This window comes from Pomacea canaliculata, linkage group LG13 (genome assembly GCF_003073045.1).
Source record: "Pomacea canaliculata isolate SZHN2017 linkage group LG13, ASM307304v1, whole genome shotgun sequence".
In the NCBI taxonomy this organism is placed as follows: Eukaryota; Metazoa; Mollusca; class Gastropoda; order Architaenioglossa; family Ampullariidae; genus Pomacea; species Pomacea canaliculata.
The window spans coordinates 11,491,148-11,515,656 of NC_037602.1; the positions used below are offsets into that span (position 1 = coordinate 11,491,148).

At 36.0% G+C, this 24,509-nt stretch overlaps 3 protein-coding genes across 5 annotated transcripts; 1 reads left to right on the plus strand and 2 right to left on the minus strand.

Moving 5' to 3' along the window:
- Positions 1 to 525: 525 nt before the first annotated feature.
- LOC112554136 lies at positions 526 to 9,262 on the minus strand. 3 transcript variants are annotated; one of them, XM_025221752.1, is made up of 6 exons: positions 9,128 to 9,262; positions 7,699 to 7,854; positions 7,173 to 7,244; positions 5,678 to 6,382; positions 3,223 to 3,369; positions 526 to 2,855 (listed from the first exon to the last, which is right to left on the minus strand). In XM_025221752.1, exons 4-6 carry the CDS (start codon positions 5,921 to 5,923, stop codon positions 2,430 to 2,432), a joined length of 819 nt encoding a protein of 272 aa, XP_025077537.1. In that variant the 5' UTR covers positions 5,924 to 6,382; positions 7,173 to 7,244; positions 7,699 to 7,854; positions 9,128 to 9,262; the 3' UTR covers positions 526 to 2,429. The 3 variants fall into 3 exon arrangements, with proteins under 3 accessions (XP_025077537.1, XP_025077536.1, XP_025077538.1); XM_025221751.1 differs by having other exon boundaries at positions 9,103 to 9,203; XM_025221753.1 differs by lacking the exon at positions 9,128 to 9,262 and adding an exon at positions 8,378 to 8,810.
- LOC112554135 (protein disulfide-isomerase A3-like) lies at positions 8,888 to 17,254 on the plus strand. Its single transcript, XM_025221750.1, has 14 exons — positions 8,888 to 8,933; positions 9,179 to 9,440; positions 10,115 to 10,202; positions 11,032 to 11,149; positions 11,683 to 11,790; positions 12,141 to 12,264; positions 12,839 to 12,952; positions 13,645 to 13,767; positions 14,304 to 14,486; positions 14,625 to 14,727; positions 14,853 to 14,981; positions 15,881 to 15,960; positions 16,156 to 16,213; positions 16,662 to 17,254. Exons 1-14 carry the CDS (start codon positions 8,903 to 8,905, stop codon positions 16,785 to 16,787), a joined length of 1,647 nt encoding a protein of 548 aa, XP_025077535.1. The 5' UTR covers positions 8,888 to 8,902; the 3' UTR covers positions 16,788 to 17,254.
- A 620-nt stretch (positions 17,255 to 17,874) lies between these two features.
- Positions 17,875 to 23,285, minus strand: LOC112554137 (NADH dehydrogenase [ubiquinone] iron-sulfur protein 4, mitochondrial-like). The gene is made up of 5 exons (XM_025221754.1): positions 23,131 to 23,285; positions 21,829 to 21,925; positions 19,710 to 19,885; positions 19,364 to 19,437; positions 17,875 to 18,183 (listed from the first exon to the last, which is right to left on the minus strand). The coding sequence occupies exons 1-5, from the start codon at positions 23,211 to 23,213 to the stop codon at positions 18,080 to 18,082; spliced, it is 534 nt and encodes a 177-aa protein (XP_025077539.1). The 5' UTR covers positions 23,214 to 23,285; the 3' UTR covers positions 17,875 to 18,079.
- Between the last annotated feature and the right edge of the window lie 1,224 nt (positions 23,286 to 24,509).

Consider the following 24,509-nt stretch of genomic DNA (forward strand, 5'->3'; position numbering starts at 1 on the left):
AGCATGTCATCATTCGCGCTCGAGACACAGTTATGTTCATTATCTGTAGGCATCCTTCTTATTTAGTGATTTTTGTGCTTTATTTTAATAAGATAATCCTCAATCGTGGCTCCAAAGAAGATAAGAGCAATAGTAGTGAGGTAGTGACTGTGATAGGCAATAGGAACCTAAACATATTCAATTATAATGTGATGTCATATTACCCAAAAGTGTTGCAAAAAAGGCAGAAGCAACAGACACTGGACAAGTTTTTCCTTCAACCTCAAAGCGACAGAAAAGGGAAGTCATCCCCGATTTTACAATGTCACACATGCTCTTGGAGGGGGAATCCAAGCAGTAATTCCACCCCTTCCTCCCCACACCTCCATCCACCCACGCCGTCAAAACGGCAAGTTTTCTGATGTTTAAATGCTTTTGTTAATATTTTTATGTTTATTTAACTCCATTTAACTGCATTATAACTGTTCTCATTAAAACCTACCTATATAGCCTGTAACTTTCATATATTAGCGAGTCAACAGGGGCTGGGAACCAATTAAATCTATTTCCTTTATTTCTTATGGGAAAAATTGCTTCGGATAACGAACAATAACGAACAACTTTCCAGAACGGATTAAGTTCGTTAACCGAGGTTCCACTGTATCATGTTTCACATTATGGAATTCAAAGGCCTAAAATTGATCAAGATGCAGATTTGTGGACATAGCTACCATCATGCAGTGAACAAAGTGTCCATTTACTGAAGTCATTCAAAATCCCCTCTGCAGAATATGGTCAAGTGCATGGTTCAGTGACATTGTCCTGAAAACAGCATTTTCATTCTCTCCCCCTTAAAAAAGGTACACTTACATCGTGCCATATCTCAGCCCTATGGACAAGCTTGTGGCATTTTACAAATAATAATGATACAAAAATGTAAACAAGGCTGCAGATGTTTATCACCATTGCAGTCATTGAGCTATAGGTCATATTTTGATGCTTATAGTGTAGACTGTGGAGTGCCACTTTGAAAAACCTCGAGCTCAGGAACCATACAAAGGGAAGCAATACAAATCCAAATGATATAATACTTTTGATTCACTTTCAATGCATCAGAGGAAAAATCCAAAACTCTGTTGGAAAAGTATGCCTCCTCAAATATCTCTCTTGCCCTGCAAATGAGCAAGACATTCTACTCAGATGAGTCTGATGACTCTTCTCCCTTCTCAGGTACAGGGGACTACAACATGGCATATTAAGAAGCCAGCAAGTCAGGCATGAACACTGCTAATAAGGAGACAGACAACCCCTTACAACCTGAATATTAGAATACCATAAACACCTTTAAAGTATCCAAGTTAGGTATACAGTAATTTTATTTGTAAATTGGATGAATGTGCCTCCTTTATGTGGATAAGCGTGAGTAGAATAACAATAAAAAATGTTGTCTCAAACTGCTTACCCTACAAATAGTTTGGTGCACATAAAAAAATAACTGCCTTTTTTTAACTTTACCTTACTTTATAAACATGTTGTTTCACATAAATGTTTATTCAAATTGTATCAAACAGTACACATTTAAAACTTATTTTGTGTTTCTTTGAAATAAGCTTAGAAGGTTTAACTGGCAAAAAAGAGCATGGTCAAAAACCTAATAAATATTGTAGTCACTATGAGACTTTTTCTTAAATTTTTTGTAATAAATCTAAAAGTCTAAGAGTAAGTGAACAGGTCTGAGAATACCATTCACAAACTTTGCATAAGTGGTTCACAAAGCATAAATTTCAAAAACAATTCTCACAATACAAATAAATAAAACATCCAAAGTATTTCAATATTTTATCAGATTAAAAAATTAATGTTTTGTACTCATAAATTCTGTGACTACTGATCTCTTTACTGACCCTGTTTCATAAGTAAAATTTACTACAAGTACTGAGTTCATCAGCTGACATATTTTTCACGACCTCTGAATAACAAACATGTAGTTGGATGTCAAAAGTGGTCAAGGGGAGATTAAATTGCATTGCGGTATATGACACATGCGGAGCCAGTCCTGAGTGCGATTAAAAGACTTAAGAACGAGTCATGTAATAAGTTACCTTTGTGCAACCTGACATATTTTTTGCTTAGATGGTCATTTGATTAGTTATTTTGGGTCCTGCAAAGGTAACTAGAGGGATAATGTGTTACTATAATTTAAAGGGTTGGTGTAGGGGCATTATTTTGTCTCCTTTATGTTTCTTTTGTGCATTTCCTGTGCATAAACAATCTCATTGCCATAACTAGTGTGAAAAAAGAAATCATGAACTACTAACATGAAGCTCATCCTGACAATCTGACATCACAAGAGGACTTAAATTACACAAGGCAGGTAACTGTTCATAGTCATATAATTGATTGCAAGTACTCCATAATGTAAGCAGAAGAGGAACTCCATAAACTTCTTTTCACATCTGCACTTTTGTCAGATCTACCCCTTTCTCACTTTTCAGCAAGAGATCCACATCACCCAGCAATATGTATTCTTTGACTGCATCTGGAATGTTAATGAATGTGAGGCAGAATGATACTGACTGTTCACATTTCTTACGAAATGACAGCCTGCTGGCAAAAGAGAGAGAAAGTGGGCTGCACTGTAAATTCTGACACCACTGTGCCAATGTTTGGGATGTATTTCTGATGAGCACCAAGTCACTAGCACTCCACTGCCAGCCTGCTGCTGAGGCATACAGCACAAGTCGTCGATATATCTTTTCTTTGAGAAAACGTCGTGACCAGTGTGACTCCATATAATATACAAATGTCTGTATTAGTCCTGGCAACTTCTGCCATGTTGTTGTCTTTATTAGCTTGACAGTGAAGAAGGAAGCCAGCTACAGACAAAGAAACATCAAACTTATTGTACACATTCTCCCTCCCCCTTTTCACTTACAAAATCTTTCAAAATATTTACATTCAAAAAAATGATGAAAACATCAAATTTTCTTAGCCTATTTTTCTTCCTGCTTTAATCTATATACATTTGGAGTCATTCTAATGCTTTGACTTCTAAAGAACAAAACAGTATTGCCAAAAATTAATTTAAACATTTAAAATAATTTATTATCAGATTATTTAAAACATCTAATATTATTACTTTTTTATTTTTTATTTTGCGCAATGAGCATTCTTTTGAATGGATACCTGCGCATTATAAATCATCATCATCATCATCATCAAAATCCTGCAAAGTATGAATACCTCTAAGAATTCATCAATGCCTGACTCAGCCATGTAAAGAGGCTGATTGCGGTGAAGTTTTAGCAGCACACGCTCATGAACCAGATGAGAGGTGCAGTGCTCTATGCAGGCTGTGAGGAAATGTCTCAGAAATACTGCATCTTCCATCTGCAGCAAAATGAAAAATTTATCTGTTTCTTCATCCTTGTTGCTTACATTAGACATATTTATAGTGAAATATGGCATTGTTATACAATCAACTTGTGGTTCATGAAGGATATGCTAAGATCATGTTATAGTGTGAAGTACTATATCCATGAAGGAACGATAAAGTTCTATCTCCACATAGTTAATCTGGAGAAGGTTCAAGGTTTTTTAGGCCAGTGATTAAAACCTGTCCACCCAGCAGTGAACATGTACTTATACAGAAAAGTAAAGGATGTAGAAGGAATGCTTATGTTTTCTTATGCTGTGAATGCGTTTAGCTTGATCTAGTTGTAAAAATAATACATTTTTGACAAACCTGTAATGCACTTATCACCTTAAATAAAATGTCCTGAGCACTCATTTCTGTAGGCTTTTCAAGCTTGGGTCATCAATGGAATTCTTACCCTTTCTTTCCTTCATTATTTAGTATTATGTGGCAGACAAAAGAACTATTTAATTTTACTGAAATGATCATAAGCATAGTTCATGGGAAGGATATAACAGAATTGTAGAACTGTACTGGTTGCATCCTACCCATGGGAATACAAAGTGCAAGCAGGACACTGGCTTCATTTGTGTGCAAGGATCTGTAAAAATTCTACTTCCAGTTCAACCGGATTTAATCAAGGAGGTTTATTATCTAAGTTTTTTATGGTATTTTTCTATTGTTCACAGGGATTGTTGGTCTGACAACTTGTTTTGCAATGATTTCCACATTGAAGCAAGCAGTTGCCTAAATTCATTGTTATTATCTATGTTTATAACAGATAGAGACATTTGTCTTTGTTTGGAGCTCACATGCAATAACTAAACAAAATACAGTCACATATCACACACCCATACAATTACTACACTCACTCTTAAATCTCCTAGCAATAATTATCAGAAGCGTATGCATGCACACACACACACACGCACGGTACATCAGTTAGCCATGTTCAAGAGTGATATCACAGTTGGTACAAAGGACTCAGCAAAAGCCCTCTTCTTGGCAACCAGTTTTTTTCATCTACAGCCAGAGGGGAGCATTTGGAAATGATGATGTAGTGTGTGAGAGCGGTCTGTGATAATACTGACAGCTCTTAACCTTACAGCCCTGGTGTATAGGTCACTTTGGGTCTTTGTAGAAGGCCAATGATCTTGCTGGAAATCTTAACCACCCTTATCAAGAACTCCTATTTTTGATGGATAGAATGCCGAACCACACTGATAGATTAACCGCGAGAATGCTTTCAATCAAGCTGTGATACACTGATTCTAGAACAAGGCCACTGACACCAAAATTCCTGAATTGCCTTAGCAGAAACAGGTGCTGACATGCTTTCCTGGAAGGAAAGTGTCGTCCAGCACTGTGCCAAGGTACCTAAAACTTTGCACCTGTTCCACCGTGTCATTGGCAGGATGTATGAACAGGTTGATGCTTCCTATCAATGACCAATTCTTTAGTTTTAGATACTAAGTATCAGTTTAGCTTTAGATACTAAGTAACAGAAAGCTTTCTTTAAATCTTTGTTTTAGGTTGTAACCTTATCCTCTTGTGTAGCCAATGTTCTCCAATTCACCCTTTTTCATCTCTGGTTCAAAATTTTATGGCGTGACTCCCTTATCAGCAGGGCCGCCGAGAGCCAGCCCGGGCCCCGGGACAGACGACCTCTCCGGGCCCCTTGTACTTGTAATCGTAAATTATTTTCATATATATAATGTAAAGGAGAAGAAGAAAAAAAATTCCACTGACCAGGGCCGGGCCCCCTTGACAGCCGCGGGCCCGGGTACACCAGACCCCCCTGTCCCCCCCTCTCATCAGGCCTGCTTATCAGGATGCCAACGTTTTGATGACTTCACTTAGGATAATCTACTTGTGTTAGAAGTGTGCCTGCCAATGATGTCTCTCAACAACAAAACAAGGTGGCCTCCAGTGCTGATTTTACACATGACTGAAGCCCACAATTTTAAAAGCGAACAGCTATATTTGATCACTTTAGTAATAGTGGGACAGTTAATTTAAGTTCAGAAATTGTTTTTTTCAGGCAGAATGTCAAAATTTGATAAAAGGCATATTTTTATTTTCCTGGTCACTTTCCACACAACATCTGAAAACTAGAGCATCAATACATACTATGAAGCATATCAAACATAATTATATGTATTATATCAATATATTATATCTTTACTATATCAATATTGAAATAATCTATCCCTGTGAAATAAAATAAATGTTCTTTCTTTAAAATTAAAAAAAATTTAAATTTCAGCTTATATTCATAATCACCTTAAGTGCTGTGCGAAAGACATAGAGCATTGCTTCAGGGCAAGCAGGTTCAGCTCCTGCTCTCATCAGAAGATAAACTATCTCCCAGCACAAATTATGAGAAGGCCCTTGTCGACTGTCAAATGCAGTGATGACAGCTATATCAAAAGGGGAGTAATTATTTATATTTTGCACAGTGAGGTCACACTCGCTGCTGTTCATCAAAAGCTGTACAATATGTAAATGGCTATGTTTAATGGCTATCATTAGTGCAGTCTCCTGCTTGTCATTCAGTGGTACATTGATGCTTGTTTTTCAACAACAGAGCCCTAAGTTGTGCCACATCATTGTGGGTGACAGCATTTCTAATTCCTTCATGACTAGGGCCTCTTCTTTGCCAAGATCACCAAGTGACTGCTGTCTAAGCATTGTTACTGTCCCATTGACGGTCAAGCTGCATAAGTTGGTCTGGTTTGACCATGTGACCCGGCGTGACACTCCATCGAAGACCGTCCTTCAAGGTACCTTGAGTGTGGTTGACGCCAAGGTGAGCAAAGGAAGACCTGGCTTATGAATGTGAAGGAGTGGACTGGCCGTTCTGCGCAGGACCTGCTCAGTAGTGCCTGAAAGGCAGGTCTTCTCAGCTGCTGCATCTATCCATGTACTCCCCCAGACTGATATCAGTCAAGGCATCAATGACTGATAATCCCATAGAATACTGGTAATCTGAAATAGGATCATTTCTCTTATCATGAAACATGATAGTTCTATTATCATGAAACATTACTGTATTGTAGCTTCTACAGTCTTGATTACTGTGTTGCATTTTTCTACTTTATCTTTGAGAAATATAACATATATATATATAAATCATAGTTTGTTTCAGAAACTGCCCAGATCTATTAAAACAGACAATTCATTTTGGTAAATCATTCCTAGGGTATCTGCTTTAGTACATGAGCTGCCATTCCCAAACAAATACAGTTTTTTTTATCTTGTTAACCGTGAAACAACACACATATGGATCATTGTCATTTAGGAAAAACCAACAACAACAAAAAACGTTATCTTTGTTGATGGTCTTGCATGTGGTTATTTATGAAATCTATACTAAGGAGATGTTTCTTTCTTCATTTAGAATAGAATACCTTTTTATTTAGCAGACAAAGCCTACTAATAGTGATAGAGACAATGACATTAGGAACAAGTTGAAATAATACAATCCACGAAAAAAGAAATTATAAAGTTGATTTGTCACTATAAAAAAAAATGATGCAGGAATCTTTAGTATCTGAAACCAACCTCTACTTTTAAATAACATGGATAGTACATTTCTACATGCTGAATTCCCTTTTTAAAATGTTTTCAGTTTCTAGCCTATCTAAATATACCTCCCATCCATCCCTTTACATCATAAATTTATACTATTAAATTCAAACCATGATTTTTGCAAGATAAAAAAGTAAGCATTTTAAAATAGGAATTCTTGTTAAAAACAAATCCTCTGTAAACTTACTTCAACAGGTGTGGCATGTTTATGTATTAACAAATAAACATTAGCTTCAGATTGAAATTATATCTGAAGTTGCTGCACAAACAAATCAAATGCAAAGTGCAAATTAGCAAATAAAAAGGCAGCCAGAAACAAACACCTATCAACATTTCCTCCCAGCGTTCTTAATATGTTTAAATGTTCTTTGGAAAAACTCAAACGAATAAAATTCTTATGAGTGAGTTTACAGTTTGAATATCCTTTTCTGATTATCAAAAAGATAAGAAACGAGCATTACAGGGAAACCTCTAAATCAAACTTTTGAACAGTGAGGGATGTCTAATCATCTAAGCAGTCAAAACCAAAATTTGCTCTTGTTTATACCACATCGTCACACTAAAATCACATATGACCATAAGATATAGCAACAACCCCACCTTTTTCTAACGTTTACACTGGTGGCAGTTTATTTTGTGATTAACATTTGCCAACCAAGTCTAATAAGAGATTCATGTTTTAAATTCAATGGTAACTCTGGTGGCATGTTTACCTCATTTAATTTTGTCAGAGATACACAACTTTTAGCTAGCTGCTGTTGTAGTTCCCTAAATTTTCAGTTGGTATAGGCCTGGTTTTTGCCGCTTCAGAAGATCCAGTTTGCCATTCTGTTGCTCTGATCCACGAGTCTTTTCTGATTCACAGTGCACTGTTTGAATAGGAATAGAAGAAAGCCAGACATGTCTTCTGTATGCATAAGTATATAAATAAATGAAGACAGAAATTATAGTATTTACCACTATGGAAATCTTTGATCTAAAGTATTGTTTTAACACTTGGAAAGAACAGTGCCAAAATCAGGTACAAGCTTTTAGAATAGTCAACATTGTAAATTGTTCATGAGAGAGCAAAAGGGACTCAATTATTTAGAGTTAAATCTGGAAATATGTATTATTGGCCCAAAAGTAAGGTAAAAACAAATGTTGAAGTGCTATACAGATTAGGCTGCACTCTCTTTAAGAAAAATTAACTCTGAAGATTGGAAAAGTTCTAAGCATGGATGACAATGGTTTACAAATCAGTCTGAGTAAAACTCTATAACTGACATTTTTTTTTTACATCAGACTGGTTTTCCAAAACCAATGTATGTCATCCTTGCATATTTAGATTTACCAGAATTTCATTTTATTAAATTTATAAGATTTAGCAAAAACATGTTTTTTGTTGCCTACTTATATCAACCAAAACATTTCCTGAACTGCCCTCTGGGATAAATAAAGTGTTATCTTATCCACATTCTGAAATCCCATTAGTGAAAGTGCTCCTTCTTTTGTTTCAATTAAGAATGAATTTATAGGATGATTTGTGCAGTTTCTTTGCAAGATTTAATCATCGCTTTTTTTTTTTTTTTTTTAAATACAGTAGCTGTTCCATGGTTGGTCGTTTCACGGCAAATGAAAGTAGCTAACAGTCTGCACTCAGTTAACTGAAACATGTTCCATGGCTGAGCCATGCTTTCTTTTGTATAAATTTGTTCTTATCTGTTAAAAGTAAAATCTGGAGTCTTTTATTTTTGTTATTCAGCATCACACTTGTGACCCACAGATATTTTGATTATCACAGGAAACTTAATAACCTTCGAGCAGTGCTCATAGTGTCTACAAATGGTCTAGGGCTAGAGATGGCGAGTTCTGCTGCACGATATCTAATGATCTAATGTGATGGTCTAGCTGTTTGGGCGATTCAAATTTGTATCGATGACGGCTACACTTATGCGAACCCACCATAGTTCGGTGGTATTTTAAAATGATCAATATGTTTAAACTAATAAATATCAAATGGCAATATTACTACTTGGTTATGTACTAAATTTAATATAGGAATGAACAGATTATTTATATTTAATCATAAGTCCCTGTGACGGGATTTTTCACAGAGTAAAGGATATTGCTATTACACTTTCTGCCGTTGATGCTATACACCATCTGTCGGTATTTCACGTGGCTGTGAAACGTTAAATTCTTTGTCAACAGATGTTACCTTCACCCGGAAGTACTTGTGGTCAAGGTGGCATTCGTGGACCAATCAAATTTCGACAGCACAGAGCGGCCCTCCCATGCTCCTGTGGTATCCGTTACTCAGTCGCTGTTCACTTGTCACGATGCGTGCCTTGATAGTTGTTTCCTGCGTTTTCCTTGCAGTTAGTGCAAGTGACGTACTAGAATTTACCGACAGTAATTTCGAAAGAAAGGTCAACGAACATGATCTTGTTCTGGTCGAGTTTTATGCTCCATGGTAAGAAATGCTAAAGATCAAGATCAATGCTTTTGCTCTTTTACCGTAGTTTCAGTATATGTGATGAATTGGTTTTGTCAGAAATGTCCTTTTGGTTTTTTTTAAGTAATAGTTATGTTCTGTGTAGGAAGTTCTGTACATCGATTTTTCTTGAGATGCAGAAACGAAATAAAATAGTTTGCAGGTGCAGAATGAATTAAGGGTTGGTTTTTTTCGACGTTGCCCATGTTATGGCAAGCTCGCATAATAAATGTATTTCTGTAAGTTAATTGTCGCACCTTTGGTAATGCTCTGTCACGTCATGTTAAGGGAACTATGACGTTGCGTATATTTCATGTCCTTTTTGCCTAAGATTACTCAAACTGTGAGGGTGTCTGATAACCGTCAGTCTAGCCACTTGGGTAACTCAATCTTCAGTACAAAATGTTGACTTAGTTACAAAAAAATTATCAGTTTTTTTATGCCAACTTAAGCTGCTTTTTTGAAAGCTTAACTGGTAGACCAAATAAAAAGTGGGAAAAGTTAAATAGTTGAGTAACAGTTTCAGGCAGTAAGTTTAATAATTCAGACATTGTGTTTGGGAAGGGAGCAGGGTAGCATTGTGAATATAGTCTGTAAAACTATGAAATATATTCTAAATTATAGAGAAAATTCTTTAAATGTGTGTTGTACAGGTGTGGTCACTGTAAAAAGCTGGCACCAGAATATGAAAAAGCAGCCACTAAATTGAAGAACAGTGATCCACCAGTTTCGCTGGCAAAGGTATATGTTGTAAAGCACTTTTGAAATTTTTAAAAGCTACAAGAAGCACTTACTGGTTGATTGGTGTTTTCTGCTTGATTTCTGGATATCTCTTAGAACTATATTTTAGTCTTTTGAGGTCATTTTTGTTTATGGTTATAGATTACAGCCACAAGTACATCAAAAGTTCTTATTCAACATTTGCTCGCCATGTTTAGCCATTGGTTCTTTTTTTTTCCATTTCCTACTTTAAATTCACAGGATGGCCCATACTTACAGCTGCTTTTACGAAAAAGCTTGTGCCTGTATTAGTTTTGTATCAGATACAATTGTGGGATAGATATAACTCCTGATGTGCTCTGAAGAGTGAAAAGAATGCTGCTTAGATTGTTTTCCTTTAGTATGAGTTTGTGTGCTATCAGTTATATTGGCTGCTCTTTCATGCTCGTTCTGACGAAGGATTATTTGCAGGATGCCAAATTAATGTTGCCTTTGACTCAGGCTATCACTCAGTTAAGAGTTTGAGATACCTACCATTCTAGTAGCTCCCTTTGCAACACTTATTATATTTATCCTGTTTATTGGTGTTCATTTATTCTCACTTTCCATTATTTGAATAACTTGCTCTTGTTCTTTTTTTTGTCTATTTCAGTATCCAGACATTTGAGTAATATTTTCCATCAGCATCTGTTGGCAGATTTGCCCCATTCCTCTTTTTTTGCACCTGCTGTTTTAATTGTACCTCCCCTGGAAGTTTTATTGTAATAGGGTGGTATTTGGTAGTGGTATTAAGACTATTGATTTTTGTTTTTGAAACAGTTCATGCAAATGTATTCTTTTTGTTCTATAGGTAGATTGCACAGCTGAGACAAGCACTTGCAGCAAATTTGGCGTTTCAGGCTATCCAACACTCAAAGTTTTCAGAGGAGGAGAAGTTAGTAAAGATTATGACGGTCCCCGAGAGTCTGGTGAGTCACTACACTAACTGGTAAAATAATAGATGTGCCTTATCATCAGTCTTTTTGTGCTGTTTTCTGGATTTGAGTATATCAGATTTCTGAACTGGCTTGGTTTGCAAGGGCATTGTATACTTTTTCAAAATACTTTTTGTGCAGATTTTCTTTTTGAGAAAGCCATACTACATAAATTATAATTTACTGTACAATATGTATGTTTTTAATTGTAATTTTTTTTTTTTTTTGGCTGAAGTAAAATTTCATCAGATTTTTATGTTATAAAGGTTAAAAAGTATTAAGGTTTGTGATGATGCGTTGTTCAGCATCCCTTCTCAGAAATGATGCAGCTAATATGAGTGCAAAATGATCTTGTTAAAGAAAGTATTTTGTTGGCAACACAGAGATTAAATAATTTTCTAACATTAATGGTGACCTGCATATAACAGAAAATTCATGGGGTTTTCTTTTCTCATTTTACAATAGGCTGATCCTTTTAAATTGTTTATATTTGATATTTTTACCTCATAATAAACCAATTATTTCAGATGGCATTGTCAAATACATGCAAAAATTGTCGGGACCATCATCAAAGGAAATTGGAGAAGTGTCTGAGGTTGAAGCGTTTATTGCACGTGATGGTGGAAGTGTTATAGGTAAGTCTTGTGCTCATTCTAAAGCAAGATTACAAGTTCCACTATTTCAAATATTAACGCTTTTCCCTACATCCAGTAGTCTTCAAATAATCTGCTTTAGAAAAATTCATAATCTTAATCTGCATGAACAAGTTGAAACTGCTTTTCAAATCTTTGCTGATTTCAATGTTTGCTTTAAAAATAAAAATGCCTTGTCTTATAACAGTGCAGTTATTATCTTGATTTTTGGGGGTTTTTTTTTTTTGGTTCCTTTTTACTTTAATAGTGCAGCATTTGATCCAAAAACATCTGATAAATTGCCGCTTAAAACTTTTTAAAAAGATATCTCTAGTATAATCTTTGTTTTGCAGGGTTCTTTGAGAAAGCTGACAGCAATATTGCTAAAGCTTTTCAGAAAGTTGCTGACAGTGTGGAAGATTTGCGTTTTGCTCACACCACATCTGAGAGTGTTCTTGAAAACTTTAAGTACAAAGAGTAAGGTGTTCAAACTTATCTTTGTAGACTAACAGTTTAACTCCTTTTTTTTTTGTATGCTGAATTGTTTTTTTTTTTTTTTTACCACATTCACCAGTTTCCCAATTACATTAATTCTCTAAAGCTATTCTGGTTATACAGCCAATACTAGTCCCTTGTTTTCGTTCGTTAGATTTATAAAAGTTCTTACAGCCAGCATCATCAACCTGCTGTACGCTAATAGCCAAATATGATGTCTAACTGTGGTAAGGTGCTTTGTGTCTCAGTTTTGTAGGCAGTAGCATCATCACTTCTGCTTTAAGAGTCATGAATTGCTGGTCTCTTGAAGGCTCATCTTAAGTATTCCAGGTACTGTAGGTGAAGGAAAGTTTTAACATTCAACAAGGATATATCAATGCAATTGAGCTGTAACTATGAAGGCATTCAATCCAGTGGGTGTAAACTGTATAGGAAAAGCTAAGAAAACTTGCTGGATCCAGTTAGTCACTATGGGGCAATTTTTGTTAATTATTTTTTTTTTAAAGCACTCTTACACTGACACTTATTAAAAATGCATTTTTTCCTTTGTCCACAGTAACATTGTACTGTTTCGACCTAAAGTAATGGAGAACAAATTTGAAGAGACCAGAGTTGTATATTCTGGAGATGGAACAACTGGAAACATCAAAAAATTTTTAGAAGAAGAAAGGTAATTCTTTCTATTTGCAGGGGTCCAAGAATTGACTGAAAATATAGTGATTCCGGTATATGAGTTGTCCGCTAACAAAATTCGTATTGCAGACTTTTTTTGGACTGCATATTGGGTCTGATCGCATGCTTTGATTTTGCCTATCAGAATTGCATAGCAATTTTGTTTTAAAAATAGTTTTTGAATGCAATATTGCACCATATTTGATGTCAAGATGATCAAGAAGCGAAAACAAGTTTTTGAATGTTGCCACATTGGTATAGCCTTAATTTCATTAGTCTAACCCATGTTGACCAATCAGATTGCCTGATTTCCAGAACTGGCTATTCCCAAAAGTAAATGTTCTCTGCATGAATGATGCGGACATTTCTGTAAGCTTAGTGTCTTCATTAATTTTTTTTCCACAAAGTCTGCATGAAAGTAGGCAAGCAACTAGAAATGCTAATGGCAGTTGGCGTTGTTCAGGATCGTGGATTAGTATTTCATGTTGTAAGGCAGCTGACCTTGTAAACAAATGCCACATGTAGAGAATAGTCCTAAAAAGAATTTTTTAAAAATATGATTTATATGTGGAGACTTTGACATATTTTGTTTTCCATTTTCATGCTTTTTCTTTGGACTAAAGGTGTTCCAATGCAAATAAGAAAGGTTTAGGTCATGGATATTTTCATGTATGCTTTTTTTCCTCCCAGCTTTGGACTTTGTGCGCAGAGAGATGCTAATAATGCTGGAAAATTTAAGAAACCCACATTTATTGCTTTCTATGAGGTGGATTATGTGAAAAATCCCAAAGGCACAAACTATTGGAGAAACAGGTTTGTAACAGTTTGATTGCTGCTTTATGCATTTACTCTTTTTGTTCATTTTTTATTTTTTAATTTTTTTTGTATTTGCTAAATTTCTGGAATGATTAGTATAGCTAGGTGGTCTTTATTGTGGCAGGTGAGCTTTAAAAAAAAGTATCTTTTGTAAAGGGCCATAAGTCAGTCTATAGGACCAGGATATGGCACTATACAGATTCCCTATATTATTATTTAGCTTCATTGGAGAAATTTTGTTGGTGTACGATATTGCATCATTAGATTATGCAGCCCGTCAAGAAAACTGCAGTTTTCGGTCTATATGCTTTTTTTTCATAGCAACATTAATAACAATACATAATGAATGATAAATAATCTTAAGGGACAAGCAAGGAACTTCCTTCAGTAGTAATAGGTCCTTAAGAAATTTTTCTTAGGCATGCTAAACCACTTCTATAGGTCATTGTGGTATAGGGCCATTATCTAGCAGTTGTGTGATTTTGTATTATTCCTTACTATTCCTGAATATCTAACATGGATGCTTTTTATAGGATCATGAAGGTAGCAAAGAAGTTGCGTGATGAAGGCCTGAAGGCTTATTTTGCCATAAGCAACAAGGATGAAATGCGACAGGAACTTGAAGAGTGTGGTGTGGCACAGAAGTCGGGTGACAAGCCAGTTGTGTGTGCATATGATGAAAAAGGGCGAAAATTCAACCTACAAGAAGAATTTACGTATGTGAACGTTTTCTTTCTTTTTTTTTTTAAGTACATCATTTATTTATTTAAAAATTATAAATTAATTTTCCAGAAGTTTGTTGCTTAAACTAAAGCTGCTGTATCTACTAAAGATCCTTTTATTGTTTTGCACAGGTTAGAAAGTTTTGAGGAGTTTGTGCGGAATGCACTTGATGGCAAACTTGAGCCATACCTCAAATCAGAGCCAATACCTGAATCAAATGATGAGCCTGTCAAGGTAATGGTCATGCCAAGGATTAGTTTGTAGTAGAAGCATTTGTAATAAGAAATTTTATTCTTGAATGCAGAAAGGTTCCATTTTTATTCTTATTGCTCATGCTGTTTTTATTACGTTTGTGAAAGGTTGTTGTGGCAAAGAATTTTGACGAGATCGTGAATAACGACGACAAGGATGTTTTGATCGAGTTTTATGCCCCGTGGTGCGGCCACTGCAAGAATCTTGCACCTAAATATGATGAGCTAGCAGAGAAGGTATACACTTACTATTTATATATTTTTAAATTATGACCTTGTTTGTGACTACTCGATACTTCAGCTAGACTGTAAAAGGAAATTGAGACTGTGAAATAGGTTTTCTGAGAGCACTTTTTCTGATAACTGTCCACATTTCCCAAAATTATGAACGCTTTTTTTTTTTAGGTTGAACTTTTGATACACTTGAACCATCAAATTAAAAAAAAACTCCATCTTTATTTTTGGTGTTCATATAAACAAAATGTACAGATATTTTGCTGTACTTGAGGTATTTTAATCCTAAATAAATCTAATAGCTTTTCATGTTAACTTAATAAGTTTTGTTAGTTTTGCATCATTTCTAAAGCTGTTTAGCTTGCATAGCAGATGTTGTGTAAGTCAAACCTTGTGACATATTTAGGGGTAACAACAAGAAGCCAAAGCCTTAAATAGTTTTTTTAATTCCACTTTACCTTCAGCGTAATTTCGGCACTGTTTTGACAGAGTGGTATATTTTAGTGTATAATTATAAATGACCTTGCTTATTTAAAGCTTGTTGTAATTTTATGAATAGGTAAGCCAAATATCAAGTTAGTCCAGATTTTTAAATGAGACTTGTAGAATATATAATTTGGTCTGAAATGGAGTTTTAATTAAACTGTTAATCTTTAATAGCATGCTTACTTTCAAAAACTTTAAAAAAAAAAGCTGTGCATTTGAACAACTTTTTTTTTCTCTGGATATGTCCAGGGATCTATGTAAAATGTGCTTCGTGTTACTTTGTCATCCGTTTCAGTTGGCTAATTCAATTGGCAATATATATGTATATAAGTTTAGGAATTCATGCATCATATATTGTCTTAATACCCCTTTCCTGCAAATGATTATTTTATTGATTTTAAACATATTTTTTACAGTTGATAGATGAGTCAGAGATAACAATAGCAAAAATGGATGCTACGGCTAATGATGTACCATCACCGTATGAAGTCAGAGGGTATGTATCTTTGGAAGCATCCTTAGAAACTGATTTTTAAAAAAATACTACACCTTACAACTGTGCATATAATTGTGATAATACTTGGATCATTTAGAGTTTGATAATTTGGTCTGAGGATGGGACAGCAGAGGAGAAGAAAGGTGTATGACCATGGAGTTTTTTTATAACATGAACATGTATATATTTGTGCAGTTTCCCTACTATTTACTTTGCCCCGAAAGGCAGCAAATCAAGTCCCAAGAAATATGAGGTAATTTAGTATTTATACTGAACTTTTCCTAGAAGTGAGACTGGAAAATGTGCTTTAGAGGTAGTCTTGTGATGTTTGACAAGGTGTTGCAGGGTTGCATAGAGGTGACATTGAATGTCATATTTAATTGGCATTTAAAGAGGATAGTATGTTTCAACTAAAAGCACTCTGGGTGTGCAATAATTGTGTAAGGATTGGATTGCTTGGGTTCAGATCTCTTGGATTACTGTTCCTTGTCTGCATGTGAAACATGCTACTTACAGAGTAGGCTACATTGTTACTGCAGAGTTGCTGTGTCTACATAAAACATGTTTATTCTACTCTTCCTCCCCTGTTTTAACTAAGCCTAAGAAAAACTTGATACTTTCTATTAGGCATTAGGAAGTATATCAGGAAACCTTGTTTAATGTAGATTTTCTTATTACGTCCCTCTTTTTCTTATTTACAGGGATCTCGTGAAGTAGATGATTTTATCAAATATTTGGCTCGTGAGGCCACAAATGAGCTTCAGGGCTGGGACAGAAATGGCAAGAAAAAAGGTGGCAAGAAAAAGAAGGCAACAGGAGAACTTTAAACACACTAAAGCAAAGCACTACAAACATCCACAAGCATCAGTTGCACTCAATTGTGAATGCAAATACACACGCTCTCACACATCTACATAGAATGCTGGCATCATTTTACTACATATTCTTGCCTTTTATCTTGGACATTAATCATAGCTGATGAACTTGTGCTGAATTCTCACAACAGGTTTATTTATGTTTTCATCTGCAAGCCTTCCACAGTTGTTGAGTGAGATGTGGAGTTTGAATGAAGAGTAAAAATGTGAGGGGAACATTTGGTGGTTTGCTTTTTAAGAGAGTGTTAAAATAATCGGTTGTCCTGCATAAAATTATAGCAGTGATGCTTTTGCTTATAATTTGAAGAAATAGAAACTCTTAAATTTCAAGTTGAAAATTCTACTTAGTCTCTCCTCATTCATCAATTTGATCTCGATTGTCTGTCTGAGTGGAAGGAATAAAATATTTTTAAAAAGTTCTAAGGCCTTTGTGAAACCTCATTTCTTACAACAGCTTTTTAAGCTCTCCCTCTTGTTTTATTGTTGAGCCATGCTGATGTCAAGACCTTAATGTGCAATATGTATATTGAAGCACACTAAGTGTACAGCTAAGGCTGCTCTTGTGAAGTTGTGAACATAACCTCAATCTGGGTTTCTTGGGGTGATACTGGAATATGTGGCAGCAGAATTGGGGAATTAAATGCAAACTTTGTTTCTTTAGATAATTATCACAGATGAAATATAGTGCTTGACAATTTAGGCTCAGTCTGGCAACAAAACATGCAGAATGCCACTGAAAGCTGTGTGGGTGGAATTGTGCATGGCAAGGGTGATGAGGCACTGGTTTTGCAAACAATGCAACCAACTACATGTATTTGGAACGGTTCTCTGCTGAAAGAAGAATGCTACAGTTTTTTTTATTGGTGCAAGATTTGCAGTGGTGATTAGGTGCTTTCTAAGGGGCAAATCACACTGTATTAAAAAATGTAATAAAAGCAGGCATTATTCTGTCACAAATATGCCACAACCTGGCAAATCTGGAGCTTAAAGCTCAAAGCTGTCCACCAATTTCACCCTCTCCCCAAAAATTAAAAAAAGCTTGGGAAGAAATGCTTTTAATACTTTAATAAAGTCATCTCAGGAAACAAGGCTGTGTAGCCTTGCACAATTCACTAACAAACTTTCATAAAATTATTGGTGTCATAATCATCAAAAATGTTTCTAAGACTGATGATAATCTTTTGTTAACAAAATGTTCTTGTATTTCATGTACCAGAAAACTAGAAGCTTTGTAACTGACACTTTTATTTTGTTGATACACGGGTCCTTTTATCCCATGAAAAGTTGGCGCCATATGATTTCTTTTTGAAGGTTGGCTTCTGCTGTTCTTCAATTAAGTACTCCCAGCCTGAAACAACCCCCAGAAAAAAACAAATATAACAATCAGGTTTGCTTTCTCGCCAACATTGCATCTTGTAGCAAAAACATTTACCCCTTAAAGGACAACACAAATACTGAGGAAAAATTGCTGGAAATAGAGAATAGATGACACTCAGATAAAATTCCTCAAGATAAAGGCAACAAACACCAGTGGATTAATGTTCAGAGATCAGAATATACAGATCTGCTTCATTCAAAGAATTTGCTCAAAACATTTCAAAATCAATATCCAGTCAGTACAGGCAAGTCTTGGACTTTCAGTGAAATGAAGATTTCTTCTTACAGAAGTGACAGCTGTACAAAAGCATGATCTACTACTCATTTCATAAATAACTGTAATTGATGTTTGAGTTATGCTATAATTCAGTGCTGAATATGAAGGCAGTCTGTAGAACAGGAGTGCCCAACCTACGGTCCACGAAGGAGTCTCATGCAGTCTCTTCATTTTAACCAGACACAACATAATTTCATTTTTAACTTCATGATTCTGGCAAAACCGCCATGTTCTGTTTATATCAGGTCCAGTGCGGCTCTCGGGGAAAAAGAAGGTTGGGCTGTAGAACTTCACCTCCAAAGTTGACAAAATTATCTCGACATGTTGTATTGGCTGAAACAACTTTACTCAGTGATCTCCCTAACCCTGGACAAACTTCAAAGAGCTCATAATAACGCCCCTGGTATTTGTCTTCTGTAGGTAAAAATGTAGACTATGCTACACCCCTACTCTGTAAGCTTCACTGACTGCCAGTCTGAATCACTTCCATTAGAGCATTGGTTAATACTTGCATTGCGCAAATGGGCATGAATAAATGCTCTCCAAAAAATGAAAATAATGCACAAAAAGTTGTCTGCCATCACAGACATCAAAGTTTTCTGCAAAAGGTATAACAATGCATCTTTTGGTAATTACAACAGCAAAAATATGTACCACGAAAAATGTTAAGGCATATTTGGGCATACAATAGGTCATGCACTGGTCATACGAAAAAGGTTTTGATAGCCTGCTATATCCCAAGACATTTGACATGCAGCACACTTTGGGCAGAGACTACACTCATGTGCACTATCTATCAGTTCTATTTCACTAAATTTCCTTGAAAGAAAAAAAACTGTAGCGTTCATTATACAACAAAAAGAAATGAACATACCATTTTTTTCACAAAATGCCATTGCATCCTCTTTACTAGTAAATGTCACCTCCATGTTGGAAAGAGGATCTCCTCTGTGAAGAGATGTATATATGTTTATTTACATTCTACAATGAATAAGATTTTCAATTACAAGAGGCTTCTAAATAATAAAGAAAAGCTTATCTTAATTATGTTTTTATCACAATAAACAATACTGACGTAAATGTTATTCTGTCTATTAAAACTATAGTATATATTAAAAAAATAATACTATAGTATAGATAAATTTGTTAAACTGCAGATGCCAGCAATGCTATCACATAAAGAAAAGCACAGATGTTACAGAGAATGAAGAAGATATTACGTTGATATCCATCCCATAAGAGGATTTTCCCAGCGTTCTCTGACATCAAACTCAATTTTCCAACGCCTCAAGCCATATGTCCCTGACTGCATAGCATTGCGAGCAGGAACAAAAATGCGGACTGTACGAGTTTTGATATGTTCTTCAGGAACACCAGACAAAGAACTTATGTCCATCTGTAAACAAAATGCACTGACAAATGTACACACAAACATATGCTGAATACTCTAATTCATACACACATATCACTGCATGGAAATCAAAATATAAACCTTAAATATCTCGCTTGTCTATGAATTAGATGAGAGGTGATTAGTATGATTGATATGATTTAGAACTAAACCAATTTTTCTAAATGCCATTTGGGCATCCAAACTTAAATTAAAATAAATTTTCTTACCATACAACTAAGCTGATATTTTTCATTTCTAAACATTCAAAATCTGACCTTATTTTTTGTGTTGAATCCTACATTTATAAAAACATTTTTTTTATCATTCATTATAAAACATTTTACTTTGGTTTAACATTTCTGTTACAGCATCGAATCACTTCATTTGTTCATCCCTTGACTGGTGCCAGTAGATGAATGATTATTTAGTTCCAGTGGTACTGGTCATCGGGAGGATGACTAGCAGGTGATAAGACTTGCAACTTACACCTGTCCTGAGTGGTAATGAGCAGGTTCTGCATGGACCAACCAGTCCAGTCCTTTATGTTAGCAAACCAGTTCTTCCCCAATCCATTTCTATCACCCCTATCCACAGTCTTCAAGATACCTTAAAGGACAGCAGCCTACGAGGTCATTGGTCTTCAATGCCAGTATTCTCTTCTCCATATCAGCAAAAGTGTCTGCGTCTCACTAGTCACAACCATAACATAGAAATGAAACTTGTGCATACTTTATCTGGCAGTAGACTTAATGATACTGATGTCATATCCTTTCTAGTCTGGCCACTGCTGCTGTCACTGTTGTGATTTTGATGCAGACAATTGCGGTAGAGCTTTCACCCTTTACTAAGGTGACCAGACGTTTCGGGGGTGAAAGAGGGACACGTGCCGATGATGGTGTCGTCACCGTCAAAGAACACCGAAAAAAGTGATTTTTAAAGACAACTGGGACATTTGATGGACTTTGCTAGAAAGCCAGAAAGCGGGACATTGGGCGTCCGCCCAACGAGCAGGCGGGACAAGAGGTCAAAAGCGGGACTGTCCCGCCTAAAGCGGGACGTCTGGTCACCTTACCCTTTACAGGTGAAATTTACCTACCATTCCTGCCCATCACTAAGCCAGTCTTAATGTTCCAGTACAAGTAGAATGTCTTTCGCTGTTGCCTTTATGATCCTTTCTAGATGATGTTCATAAATCTCCTCATTTTGCTTTGGACATGAAAGCTCCCTGCCAGAAATGGCTAATGACAGCTCTGATCACTTGTCAATATTATAACAAGCCCTCACATTGCTGGTCTTTGGTTTCCTCTCCACTGCAAGGCCTATGGCTTTTGTCAGTGATTGCCTCTCCAAATCTTGGCTATCTGAACTCTGCCAGTCCCACAATGTCTCACCAGTACGAATGTAGCTCATGGTTTTACCTTGCTGAAATGGTGTAATAAGCAGATGTTTCAAGTACCAGTTAGTGTTCCTTCTCTCAGCTTTTATAGTTGGTTGAGCTACAGTAGCATACTTTTTGCTGTTCTCTCCCAGAAGCTTGCTGAAAGGGCACTCAGTCATTGTTGACATGAGCCTTGATCAATCTCCTCTCCAAGGCTGACCAGTCGATACCCTTAATCTTGCCAATGTCCAAAATATTTCTGGCAAGAAGGGAGATGGTCCCCTACAAATTCACATGTAAATCACTCTAAATAGATGGAGTACATTGACTGGGTCTGCAATAAACTCTACTTCACTGTAAAATCACAAAACTGAGCCATTTCTTTAACAAACATGGGCACTAGTGAAAACTTTCCATTTTCATATTATATACAGCATATTGCCAATACTGTTAGAGCTTGCACACCACACTACTCACAGCCCTCTCAATTTTTTTTATATTTTTAATAAAAAGAACAACCACTGTATAATGACTTAATAAAATTATTCTTTAAAAAAATAGATGTTACCTCTTTAGTGACAGTGATGGTAGTGTCCTTGTTGTCCTTATCTACCTGTGTTGCAACATTGTTCTTAGCACTTCCCATGGTACTAGCAGCATAGTTTCTAATAACAATAAATAATAATGTGTGATTTATATACTGCATAATCATGCTCACGAACAAGCATGCCTCAGTGTTCAAGACATAGACATATTATGAAAGACAGAAGGAGATAACTATGCAGATAAATAATAAAAGATAAACAATAAAGATACAAAGAGGAATCAGGGAACAAACAATAAGGATGGAAAGTAGCACAAGTCTTCAGAGAAAGATGAGCAGGTGGACTAGTCGATGGACTATAATATTAATAGTCCCTAATATATATCACAATTTACTAGCCCATGAGAGTTCATCATCACACTAATTTTTCTTTTTTACATTATGTATAACCAGTATGAGATAACTGGTATCGAGTTTTGAGATGGCAACAAAATCACATACACACTATATTGATCTTAAGTTTGCATGGTCACCTAGTTGTATATGCACTTCACAATTTTAACACGCATATAGATATTAATGGAACTATCGATGCATACAGATTTTCAATATTTGTGGGTGAGACTAAAAGTGCCATCATAAATGATTACAAATGGAGAACTTTGAACTGGAAGCAGACATCTGATGTTGGTATCTATGTAAAGTGATCTTAAAGTTACTGTTGGCAGACACTACAATTTCCTAAAACAATGATGCTTCATATGTACGATTTAAATACTTATAGCTTTATTCATACCTATAACATTGTGATAGTTACGAGCAGAAATTGGTCGGTGAATTAGTAATTTGTCGTACCTGAAATTCTGAGGGCGAGTAATTTCCTTATTGCAAAACAAATATTACTTATAACAAATTTTTTATTCTCATCAACTGCTGTTTCATTAAGGAATATACTTCCTACTAACTTTAACTTTTACAAAACGCTAATAACTTTAATAATCTTCTGGATAAGTTTGGAAAATTTGAAGATCGCTTTATGAATGCAAGAGAGAAAGTATGGCAGGCGCATTACAATAAAATAAGGAAAGGACGGAACGTGTAACAGGCCATGCAAAAGCCCTTTGCTCAAAAACGCCGGTCTCCAAAAATACTATCACAAGGGGTGAAGGGGAAAACAAGTAAACAAATCAACAAAACTCGACGAGAATCTGTACGGAGGCAAATCAAATATTAATCGCTAAAATGTAGTCTGTATACAATAGACAATAAAAACATAACACTAAATGACATTTATGTACATATCGAAAACGTAATATGAAAATTTACCTGAAAGTTCCTAGTCTAATGTGGTTAGAAATTTTTGAAAGGAGACTACCCGTCAAGGTGGTCGCCATTTTGTCCTTTCTCATGGGAAGTTATTGTGAAAGTAATTTCTAAGTGATCTCCCCTTTTGTGAATGCGTGCGAGTTGACATTTCTGTTTAAACTTCGTTCTTCGAGATTCACAATTAGAGGTTTCGATTCAACGTTTATTTTTTAATTTGGAACATTGTGTACTGTTGCTCTGTTTGCTTGGGACAACGCAGTCACGGGTTAGTCACGCAGTCACTGTAGCGGGAGCGCTTGTTCGGGGCTTGTATCGCTGACAGTTTTGTTCCCTCCAGCCTGCACAACGCCCTCCCCCGCGCTTCCCTCCCCATGACCTGAGCAATCGCGAAGTGACCCCGCAGTTTTTGCGGGCAAAATGCAGTACCTAGGGACGCCCGGTAGTGTATAGTCACTATAGTGGTTAAAACATTCTCTTGTCCCACTGCAGTGTAAAAACAGAGAAGTGTAAAAACAGTTCAGGCACGATCTCCTGCATACACACAAACCTGCAGATGTAGTCTATGCATTTTACTCAACTTGTTACTGCTCAAAAGGGTTACCTTGTTTACACAAAACTAAACTCAGACTTGGTGATAGCTATTATTGGTCTGTATCTGAAAGTGTACTATTTCTTTCCACCTCTCCCTGGAAAAGAACTCTAGAATTCACTATTATGCTGGAGAATTTGGTCACTGAAGCACTACCAAGAATGGCAGACAATAACCTGGAACCTGTTTATTATCCATGAGTCAGTGATGTCACAGTTTGGGTTTCTTCCTATATGCAGGGTAGAGGTTATATTTGAAGCTTTGTGTGCCTCAAATATAATCAGATCATTTGCTGACATTGGGAATTAATATCCAGCCACAGCTAAAGTTCAGTGATTGGAAAGACTATACACTAAGCCTTCAAGAAACATGACATCAAGCCTTTAATGGGAAGAAGAAAAGTCTAGTGGGTTACTCGATGCTTAAAATGTTTTCTTGCTTCTTCGAAGTTATCAACATCCACTAAACCACCTTGGGGAGAAACACCAACAGTTCTTTACGTGTTTTAATGATGTGCTTTGTTTTTAGCATCAATAGGTGGTCCAAGCTTTTGTTGTGCTGTGCACTGTTATTTCTGTGACTGTCTCAGTGTATGTTTTTTTCTTTTTTGCATTGACCAATGGCTGCTCTCTCATAGCCTTGCTACCTTTGTTTAAGTTTTTTGATTAAGCAGTTGCCCTCTCTTACCTGTGAGGTGGACATGAAACTGTTCTCCAACATTGGAACAGCAGTGCTGTAGCCAGTTTACCACCTTTGCTCTTTGATGACCATAAAGGAAAAAAAAAAAAAC